The sequence below is a fragment of the Bufo bufo genome, chromosome 10 (assembly GCF_905171765.1).
Source record: "Bufo bufo chromosome 10, aBufBuf1.1, whole genome shotgun sequence".
Lineage (NCBI taxonomy): Eukaryota > Metazoa > Chordata > Amphibia > Anura > Bufonidae > Bufo > Bufo bufo.
The window spans coordinates 38163462-38175218 of NC_053398.1; the positions used below are offsets into that span (position 1 = coordinate 38163462).

Sequence of the window (11757 nt, forward strand, 5' to 3'; positions counted from 1 at the left end):
GAGAGGGGTCCCGAGCAGGGGACCCACTCTATGACCTTGTTATTTGCTAATTGGACATATGGAAACAGGATGTCTTCATGGGAGTGATTCTCATAATAACGTTATAATAGGGAAATTGTTGATAATGCAACTTAATATTGCCCACCATTACAGTGACTTACTTAAAGTCCCTGAAAAAAACTGCGCAGTACTGTAATTGTAGCTCTCATCTTTTTTTGTCTGTTTCGTAGAAAGCCCAAATATAATCACTGGGAGTTATTGTTTCTGTTTGTGGGGGAAAAAATCATTCCGCAAAAATGTTTTTTTCTTCTCTTTTTCATTTTAAAATAAGCTCCTGAAGCCCGTGCCATTACTTGTGCCAAACACAGCTTAACAAAGTACACTCAATTTCTGTTGATTTAATGTTTTACAGTCAAGTGAAGTTTTTATTGCTTACGGACTGTTTCTATGCTTGCAACCAAGAAATCTCAGGATTACTTTGCGTGGAGCAGGCCCGGGTGGAGGCCTGTACTGTTTGTTGGCACCAACTTGTATCAACATTCATTCTTAAAGCCACTCCATGCACATTAGACTTTTGTTGGCTGTTTTTTAGGAGGACCATGGTCCATCTTATGTTTATGGGGAGGGCCCAAGTCTCCCGCGATTAATAATTAGTAGAATCAGAATTGAATTCCCACAGCCAATCTTTTTGTTCTCTTGGAGAACCCCCTCCTCAGAGCATGTATGTGTATGGGGGCTGTCGACCAAACAAGAATTTGACGGTCAGTTATTGAAGGTGTATGGGCACCTTGAAGGGAATCTGTCAGTTCCAAAAGACCCCCCCAAACTAGAGTAAACGGTGTATAGTGTAAGTGGTGCCGAGTCCGATGATGTAATTTTTATCTTGATACTCACTTGCATTCTGATACTGTGCTCCCATAACCTAGCAGTAAAATGCGTTGAGAGGACTCCTGTTCTCACACACATAATGGAGAGGACTTAAAGAGGAGTCCTCTCAATGCATTGTAATTGTTGGGGCATAGTTTCAATGCATAGTTTCAATGAATTGTTGGGGCATAGTTTCAGAATACAAGTGAATATGAAGATAAAAATGACATAACAAAACTCAGCACCTCTTAAATTATACACTGCTTACTCTAATTTGAGGAATGTTTTGGAGCTGACACATTCCTTTTAAGTAATCACTTCAGATGAACAGGAGAAATCTGTGTGATGGTTAATGAGTGCCTGCCATACAATGAAGAACTGTAATACTGTGCTCATAGCCTGCCATACTGTACTTCTGTGTGCCTCTGGTTTGGTATGGAGACACATAGAGTTTTTTTTAGGTACATATGGAATCCATAAGCAAGAAAAAATTTGTGTCATGCTTCATTTCATGATGTATTACATGTGTAATCACAGAGGCATCATATGACCGTCTACGAATTGTTAATACTTAACCATAGGGACTTTGTGTGCTTGGCACTGCCATGTGCATGAGGCTTCAGGCTGGAGAGTGTACAAGAATATAAGATGCATGGATTCTTTAAGGGGTTCTCCAGATTTTTAACACTTTTTGACTCTTCTCTCCTCCTCAGCAGATCTGTGGAGAGAAGCATACCTACTTAGTTCTGACTCCTTCAGTCGACTGCTGTATTTGCTACACTCTGGTCCTTACCTCTAAACTTCCGGTACAGATAGGGATCAAAACCACCGTAGCTAATGACTAGCCTCAGTGGTGATGTGTTCCCCAAGCAGCACTCCACTGGGTCACATATATGGCGAGTTACATATGTACCATTTAGTAGAATAGGGACCACTCCAGTGCAAATGTGGGCCTGTGAACCACTTTATGGTATATACAATTTATGTACTATTAATGTTTATAGATACCTAAAAAGTCGAAGATGCCCCTCAACAAAGTCAGTAAATTCTAGTTGGATAGAGATCCCGCCCATGCTTAAAGTAGGAGAAGCTTGAAAGTTCAGCATATTAGGACCAGGAAAGAGGCATCTCTTTTTTTTCGTAGCAATTTTTACTGTTGATTTTATAGATATATCCTGGTCTGCTATAAGTGTATTTTCTCCTTAAATTCCAAGTCTGTTCAGTGTCCTTATATTCATACTCTCCCAAGTACTATGGGAAAAATAGCAACCAGGCAAGCAAACGTAAGCCTTCACACTGTAAAACACTGTAAAACTCTTGTGATCAAACATAGTCACTTGGTAAATGGAAGCATCGTAAGGTGGTGCAGACCCTACAGCTTTAGTTCTAACAACCATTTCCCAGTTTAGGAACGTTTTAAGCCACTTTGGTGAAGTATACTGTGAAGCACATGTACATAGATTCTTTCTGTAATGTGTCATGACATGGAACATCTGTAGGGGACATGCTGAATCAACACTTCAGTACATCAACATATCAAGCCTGCGCATATATACACAGCACATTACGAGTCCCGTGAATCTGTGGGTTCCACAGAAAAGTACTGTTTATTATATACCCTCATCCATCGAAGTGGGACACATCTGTACAAAGCAACAATTCCTGCTAGTCATAGACAGTAGATATTGTATTGTATGTTAAGTAAAACCCTCTGAAAACACCACCTTTTTGTGAATACACCCCTGATCTAGAACAAAATGACATTCTATAAAATACTTCAATGCCTTTATATTGTATGTAGATTGTCCTCTTTTTGAGAGGACCAACCTTCTAGAAGACCCTTTTTTTCTGGGTGATCATCTCAAAGACTATTTGGTCATGTAATTCCCGGTTTGATCTATGCCCCCAGAATTGTGACAATATGTGATCGCCCATACTCATGAAGGTTTATCCTTGGTTTCATCCTGAGACAGATGTTTAAAGGTTGTAGCTTAGCCCAGTGTGCTGGAGCAGGGTTGAGAATTCCCAGCACCAAAATGTCTTGAGACCTATTCTTCAAACCTGGTTTATATATTCAGTGGTAAATTGCAGTCTTATTAAATTAAGTATTCTTCAACTTTAACAATAAAATAGTGGGTGGGCATTGTGTTGCTAAAGGGGTTGCCCGCTTTATTTTTATTGAAGACCTATCCTCAGGAACTGCAACAGGGAGTAGGTTTAATAACAAGTCAGCCATCCCATTCACGTCTATGGGACGGCTCCTTCCTATTTAAATGAATAGGAAAGAGCTGATCCCATAGAAGTGAATGGGACGACTTACTTGTAATTACACCTGCTCACCACTGCAGTTGCAATGGCGAGCAGGTAAACAATGAAGAGAAGGATAAGTCATCAATATAAATAAAGCAGACAACCCTTTTAAGGCTCTGTTCACATCTTTTGTGCTGGAATCCATCACATGATGGACACCAGCAGTGCCTGATGGAAATCGTTGGCTTATAATAGGATCAATTAGGTTCCTCTGAGGTATCCATTATTTTAAAAAGGTTAAATGGTACTGCATGCAATGTTATTTTCCCATAGAAAACAACAAAGAGTACAGATTAGTGAATTTCCTCAAATTCATTTTGTGTCGATTCATCTGAATCAACCAAAAGACTCAGTTTGGATTAGAATCGATTCTACCCGAATCAAAAGTACTTTAAATTCTTGGAAACACTTTCTCTTCTCACTCTTTCTCTCTCCAGAAGCAAAATTCGCCCACATTTTTCCTGAACAAATTCTGATTATGACTAATTTGAATTTTTGGAGAAAATTGGGTCAAATTTAGAATCCAAAAAATCGATTCGCTCATCTCTACTACAGAGTTTATCATGGAGGCTTTTAACATAGCTTTCAAAACAGACATATCATAGCAACCTTAGATATACTTTTAGGAGATTAATTATTGACTTTGAGATGTATTAATATGTAGCTCTTTAGGCCAACATTTCATAGATAAGTAAGTGTGCAGTAAATGCTGGCAGGCAGACAGTAAAGTGGTTTATATGCAAAGGGGATATCCGTTGTATAAATTGTTTATTTTACCATGCCTTTCCTAAGACCTGTACAGGTCAAATGAAGACTGTTATTGGTATATCATGGTGATATTTCCTTTGCGTTTTAATTCCCATGTTAAAAGAGAAGGAAAACAAGAAAACAATCATACATTTATACATTATGCCCAGCCAATACAGCTCCTATGGATCCATAGTAAAGGCCCCCAGCCCCCCATACACATTATTGTACTGTCAGCCGAACCAACCGAGAATGTGTATGAGGAGCGTCCGAATCTCCACTAATAGATGATGTCAGGGGAGACAAGGATAGGGTGAAATAAATATGTTTGCCCTATTCTTTTGTTCTCCCAGGAGGTAATTAGCGATCAGAGGTGTCTGACAGTGGCTTCCTCCGCTCTGCCTATACAATACACATATGGAGCCAAGTTTGTATGTCTATGGAGGAGCCAGGAGAGGGTTGGGAGAGATAGCTGTTTAGTCGAATGATCATTCGACCAACAGCTATTGAACTCATATGCCCAGCTTTAGTCCAATCCCCCTTTCCTATGGGTTGTGGGAACCTGCATTTGGCTTTACTGCTCTACAGTCATGGCAACCTTTATCAAACAAGTGTGAACTACACACACAGTTGAAGGAAAATATTGTCTTCTATCAGTGTTGGGTATTGGTTGTAGGAGGTTTTGGAATATTAGGTTATAATAAGAGAAGAGCAAATCGATTCTTAAGAATTGATATTTGATCAGAATTTTTTTATATAAAATTTGGATTAGTTAGAATCTGAATTCCTTTAGATTTGATTTCAGATTATGAAAGAGAGAGGGACAGGAAAAGAAGGAACAGTTTTGATTTAGGTAGCATCAGTTTGTCCCCAAATCGACTTGAATGGTCAATCCGGACAAATCAGACCTGAAACTAATTGTAATAAATTCTCTCATCCCTAGTTATTGTAGGAACCAGCATTACTAGGGTGTCCGTTTTGATTCTTACTACAAAGCCTCTTTTTCACTATGTAGGCCATAGACTAATATACTACAAAACCAGTCCTAATAATTTCCAAGGATATCTCTGCTTTTGTAACAACCTGTCCTTGAGACATTGACACATGAATTGACCTGAATTGTAAAAAATAAAAAAATAAAATAAAAAATGCAAATCTGTATTGCTCTACTGAGTTGGTGGGAAACCTCAATGATTGTCTTCTTCTGGATCAGATGAAATGGAATCAGCAAATTAAAGCACTGAAAATAAAAAGGATTTATTTAAATGAGCATTTGGGCCAGACTGATAATTTAAAAAGTTTGTCTTAGTCCAATGTTGACCACGACATATGATGAAACGAAATGGTGATTGGGTTGGTTTGAATAACTTAGTTTTGATGTCAACTTGCTCTTGTTTCAAGCGGGATCCCTCTTAGATAAGCTGACCATAGGCTGTCTTGCTCCTAGAAGCCACTTTTAAGGTGGCCAGACACGTGAAAAATGTAGAAGCTAGAAGGAAGACCAGCTAGTTAGAGTGTGAGACAAACCTCTGTGCATGCACTACATTCCAGTTGCATGTAGAAATCCATGAACAAGAAAGCCACCCGGCTTTTCGGTGGCTTTCTTGTATATCTTAACTGTAGCTATTTTTCTAGGCTCCACCATAAACTCTAAACATGCATACTCTGCTCAGCTCTGATGGCGGGTTATCTCCCACAAAACCAGGAATGCTGAAGTCCAGTATGCCATGTCCATTTTCCTCCAACATCTGGCATCACTCGTCAGGGGACCTTTGGGTCTTCCATATACAGGAAATTGTTGACTGATTGTTCCATAATATATGGGTTTGGCTTATTTTTATCTAATGTGTATGACCAGCTTTAGTTGATTTAGAGTGGAAAATGCAACGTTTGTCCTGAAATAGGTGATCTCCGTGACATCCAGTTTTTCACAATGGACAGACTTGTCCTTTGATATATGTAGGTCACTTTGTTCATGAGACATTTGATTGTTTTAAATTAACCATGATAATTCTACCCAATGCATTATTTTTGTGATGACCCAACTGTAATTCGCTAGTGCAGCTCATGAATCATAGAAGGGTTAACATACTGAAGCAGAATTAATGGAAAAGAGCTGAGCGAGCTTAGTGTGACACCCCCTATCCAGAAGTGAAATCCAAGACTCTTGTTTACATGGCTTACTCTGCTGGTATTTGAGCTGAGGGACATGAATATTTATCTGACATCTTCAGGCCCATTTAGGAATAGGACGATAAGTGTCCAAAGGAACTAAAGTTCCAGAACGTATGTTTAAAGGATCATGTATGGATGTGGGTACTTTCATTAGAGTTCAATATAATCTGTTTTGTATTGGGATATCTTATAGTTCATTTATATCTAGGATGCCCTCTATTTTCCTTGTTAGACTTCAACTGTTGAGATACATAAAGTCTTGTTTTAGCTTTGCCCAAGCTTTCTGGTGCACTGGCCCGACACCAGAAACTGCTGGTGTCTGTGATTCCAGGAATCTTGTCCCCACAAGAGTTGAAATGTTTAAAGAGACAAGAGCAGCCTGGGCTGTGAAACTGAAATCACATAACCAAAGGACTATTCAGCTGAACGAGTAACAGTTGTGTTAGCTTTAACGTACTGAAATCTGGTCCCTTATGTCAACAATGTGTCTTCTGCAGATGATAGTTACAGTATATGTAATTCATACCAATTTTAAATGAGTTAAAACAGGTCTGAATAAATTTAATCCGTTTTACCTAATTTTAATCAAACATTTTGTCTTCTCCTAGAAAAGACCATTGGCCGCACCAATCGTAGGTATAACCGAGGGATTGTTGAAGAATGCTGCTTCCGAAGTTGCGACCTCGATTTATTGGAGACATACTGTGCGAAGCCGATGAAAAATGAGAGAGATCTATCCACTGCACCTGCCACAGCGATGCCATCTCTGAACAAGGTGAGTGTGAAGGTGTCAGGTTTTCTGCTGTCATAATCTGATCAAGAAATCTGCTGAGGAAAAAGTAAAGAGTAAAATGGAGTACTGACTGAAGTGAAATTGTGCAGACGATGAGGGTTTAGTCAGTTTGGCCAAAGTGTTATTAACCATTCAGACTTCTGCAGAAGTTCAGATGCAGGGACTTAACATTAGGGCAATGCCTGAAGGCTCATAGCCAGAAGGAGAACACAACCATAGTCATTTAGAGCTCCCCTGAAAGGTCAATTGCAAAGCCTATCTAAAAAATGGGGACCTGAGTGAGGATTGCTGAGAGGGAATGAGCAGAGAGGGCAAAATTTCAGTCACAATTAATATTTTATGCTTGAATAAACCATAACGACTGTGGTATATCTTGTAGGACATCTATCACAAGCATTCTCACAAGTACTCCAAATATGACATCTGGCAAAGAAAATCCACTCAGCGTCTACGAAGAGGGGTTCCTGCTATTGTCCGTGCTCGCCAGTATCGGTGGCGGGTACAGCAGATTGAAGAATCTCAGCAGGTTCTATCACATCGGCCACTAACTACGTTACCTGTGAAGCAACCTCACCTCATTCATCAAGGCTCAGAGCCATCCCACAATTGAGCCAGAAATCACTACTAAAGAACATTCCACTGCCTTCATTTTCTGTTTCTAGAATTTGATTGTTTTTCTTCTGACGTGTCTGAATGGGAGGAGAACAGGCTAATCAACAGGAGTAAAGCCTAAAAACTCCATGTGACACCTCACAGAAGAGACAAAATGAGAGACGCCAAAGCAGGAACAACATTGTTTTTGGTGGGAAATATTTCTGTGGATTTTTTTTGTCCTTTTCTATTTTTATTTTTTGTTTTACTGCATTTCAACCTAGAACCCTATGTGTGTGTATGTGAACATGTATGCAAAGACGCAAAAGCAGTTGTCTATACACGCGCACAAATATGCAAGAAAAAAAAAAATGTCTGTTATGGCACATCAAGGCCTAAGTGTGCCACTAAGGAAAGCAACAAAAATATTCTACCAATGGAAGTGTTGTAATAATTCCATCCCGATAATTACCTTAGGGTTGGAAATGGCAAAATAAGTGCAGAAGGGGAAGTTTTTCCTCTGTTTCTTATGCCTGGTTTGTACACTACTTAATGTCTTCTTTATTTGCCTGTAGCATTTAATGTGTCCAAATTTTTTTGCACCTTTTTTATGCCTGAAATTTCAAAGGCATGCAAGGTTTTGGGGTTTCTCTTTTACTTGATTCCTCTGTGTCGCCAAGCTTTGCAACATTATTCATAGCGGCATGTTGCAGTCTTTGGTATCCTAGGGGGCCGAGCGCAAGATTCCAAATGTATTTGCACCTTTTAATCATTATGGAAGAATGAAGGGGAAGTAGGCAGAATGTTTTTTTTTTTAGTTTGAGTTGGAGTGCTGTCTGCTTTGCACATATGCCACAGATTACAATGATTTTATATATGTATAATATATCTATATATTCTATTACTTTTTTTTTGCAAAAAAAAGGTTAAAAAAAAGTCAAGCACTATTTTTATGGGATTTTTTGTATAGCAATGAAAGAAGGGGGCATGGTATTTTAAATATGATGTCCTTTTGGTGCTAAAGTTATAATGAGGGGAAAGAGCTGGACTGAAATTTCGGATTTAGCCTAGGGTTCATAGAATACTGAAATCATTCAGTGTTGGCTTCCATAGATGAATGAATCCTCACCATAGAATGAACATAATAGATTATCTATTGAACTTGAAAAAAAATGCTTTTCGTTTTAAGAAAAGTATCTTTTTCCCTCCTTGGAATTGTGTAGAGGGTGTTATGTAAAATGAAGCCATTCATCTACTGTACACTCATGAGAATATAGAATGCTGTTTGTGTGGTCCCTCACAGACCTAGGGAAAAGGGAATCACAAAATATCGCTATATTTGCAGTTAGTCACACCCATGCAGAACTAATTTGCTTAGTACATACCATAGTCTGTTGATTCTACATAGTTTATGAAGCCACCACCTCCACCTATTGAAATAGCCATATGGACTTTTAATTTAGGTTATATTAAATGCAGCACTGAATATTTTTTCTTTTTTTTTCTTTTGTATGACAGTAAAGATCCTCCTCCTTCTAAATGTTATTCTAAAACTAAGCCAACCGAATTCCCATTTACAGTATTCAGGAAAGAATATACATAATGCAGGTCGAATAAAAATCCGAGCAGACCCAGCAGTTACTGAAAAATATAGGATGTGGTCATCTTGCTGAAATTAAAACAAAAATTTGTAAAAAAATAAATATACCGATTTTACTTAAAGAGTTTGTCCAAGATTAGAAATTTTTCTTTAAAAAAAAGCAAAAACAGGGACACTTTAGTCCATAAGCTGTAACAGATATTTTAGCTTTAGGTAGTTTTACATTAGCACTAAACTGAAACAGCCTGCTGGTGTTCATTGTATCCGGCATAGCCGATACTACCTTTCCCTGCTCGATCCCATTGACTATTATGGGACCCGTATTTGGCCGAATCTCAGCACTAATGTCAAAAACAGACTGGGTCCCCGCCCGGAGCCCATTATTGTCCATGAGGCCTGGCGGTGCTCCGGCAGTTTCCGGCTGTGCCAGAGACAATGAAGTCCGGCAGGCTGTACCTCTACCGGAACAACCTGCCAGAACAGTTTAGTGCTAATGTGAAACTATCCTTAACTCCTTTGAAGTGGTTAGGGCTGTAGACACAGGCTATAGACAAGAGTTGTGCTGTTTTGGGATTATCCAGCCAGTCCTTTTTTTGCGTATAAAAGCACAGCACCTATTTTACAAATGAATAAAAAAAATTAAAAAAAATGTTCTTTGTTGAATGAACATCTCTCCATATTGGTTTCTTCACTTCATTCACCTATCTTCTAAGCACTTGCACACCAATTAAAAAAATATTGAGTATCCTGTTTAACTGTACAGTTTATAGCACTGCATCGCTGATTGCACTATACATTATATACTCACCTGAGCATTGATCCTTAAAAATTCTACCAAGACATTATTGGGAATAGCTTTTTGATGGGATTGTGAACTTTGGTTCAATGGCAGTTTTTCTGCACTTTAGCCTCGTTATCTATATATAATTTTTTTTATACAATTAGTCTATAATGATGGTAATTTCAGAAGACAGGGTCCCATCGAAGTGTTCTTGATGCCAAAATGGAGTAGCTGTAGCCATTACAACCGTAATTCAAAAAGACCTAATCTGTATCTTCACCAGGATAAAGGGGCACAACTGAGAAAGTCCTTGACTAATATAAGAACTCTGAGGTTGAGCTCCCATATGTTGCAAGGATCCTTCGGTAGACTTTATCCTTGAATGGCTATTTTCACTATAGGCAAGGGATGGTGCAATTTACAGCTGCTAGGAAAAAAATGGCCAACCTAACTAGTTAAGCATCGTGGATTATGCGGATTGCTAGAAACTTAGATCCCGTGAGGCCTTGTCCTTATGTATGTCCTTAGTCCTAGAATTTGGATGGACCTGAAGGCTTTACTCTATCATCATGTATTACTAAAGTTGCCTATACGGATTAGACTAAAGTAGATGAAAATCCAGGATTTCAGCCTTAACAATGAACAATGGGTTTAGCCAACCGACATAATGTTCAAGAAAGGTCTTTTAATCATGGATGATCTTTCCAAGGCTGTTCGTCCTTTGCCTTGTGTCATTGACCATGTATGGTTTGAAAGACTATAGATTAATGTGTATGATGTTTGTTGGTCAGCCATTAATCTACTTGTATCTAACATGTGTAGCCACCTTTAAATAGTAGACTGGAAAGATATAGCAGTGCATTTCCACAGTAAAATAATACAGTCAGCTGTACAACACAATAGGTCCCCAATTTTTTCATGAAAAAAGTAAAGGCATCCATTCCTGCTGGTGACCATCTTCTTTAGCATCTAGTTTTTATGAGATTTACATGCGTATTCTTGCAAGAAGTTTTTCTGTGCAGTCAGTGCAAACATTTGGGTCCAATTTGCAATATAAAATGGTTAGTGTCTACTCACAGCATGACTTCTAGCAAAAAACAAAACCTGGTGCAATAAACCCTTTGAGTGTGGAATGTGTCTGTAGCGCCCTACGTCATTGCTCAGATTCCACTGCAATGTTAAATTAGATTTTTTTCTTAAGGATTACTGTTATTTTCCAGCTGCAAGAGCTATATGTCAAGATAGGGCCGAGGTTAACTGCTGGGCTCTATAAAAGTCAGGTTGCTAAATATTGGGGGAAAAAGCAGCACAGCAATATTTTTTTAATCATTTTAATTTTCATTGCCTGCGTTAACTATTAGAATTCCTACCCAGAATAATAAAAAAGGAGGTGAGAGAGAGAGGCTGAGATGGCCCACAAGAATATATCCCGACCTGTAGGTACATAAGCCCAGGCAAGTTAAATTAATCATGGCTAGTATTTATCCTAGTGCTACACTCAGTTAATATCTTTGTGCGATTACTCCATTTTTGTAAAGCGCTTTACAGTCGAGTGAGCATTGATGTCATTTTTTTTTAATAAAAAAAAAAAGATCCATGCCAATAATTTTCAGGGATGTCTTCCTTCGAGACAACACAATGATCTCAAATGGGTTGGCTAATGTGCTGAATAAACCACTTTTTCTAAAGTCATGTTTTAGTTCAATGACCACCATCAGACAACATTAATATATTGGTTTGTATACACCACCTGGCAACTTAAAAAAAAAAAAGCCCTTTAAGCCCTCTGTATCTATGAGATAAATATGTATGTTTTATTCCAGATACCTGTGCTTTTGATGAAGATACCTTTAGGCCTCTTGCACACGAACAGTACAGACCAAAAGTTTGGAC

At 38.5% G+C, this 11757-nt stretch overlaps 1 protein-coding gene across 1 annotated transcript in view; it reads left to right on the forward strand.

Annotated features, from left to right (window-relative positions):
* Positions 1-10290, forward strand: part of IGF2 (insulin like growth factor 2) — a 39281-nt gene extending 28991 nt beyond the window's left edge. Inside the window, exons 3-4 of the mRNA XM_040410743.1 lie at positions 6708-6874; positions 7272-10290. Of these exons, the coding sequence (XP_040266677.1) occupies positions 6708-6874; positions 7272-7502 (398 nt within the window). The 3' untranslated portion in view covers positions 7503-10290. The remainder of the gene's footprint in view (positions 1-6707; positions 6875-7271) is intronic.
* Positions 10291-11757: the final 1467 nt, after the last annotated feature.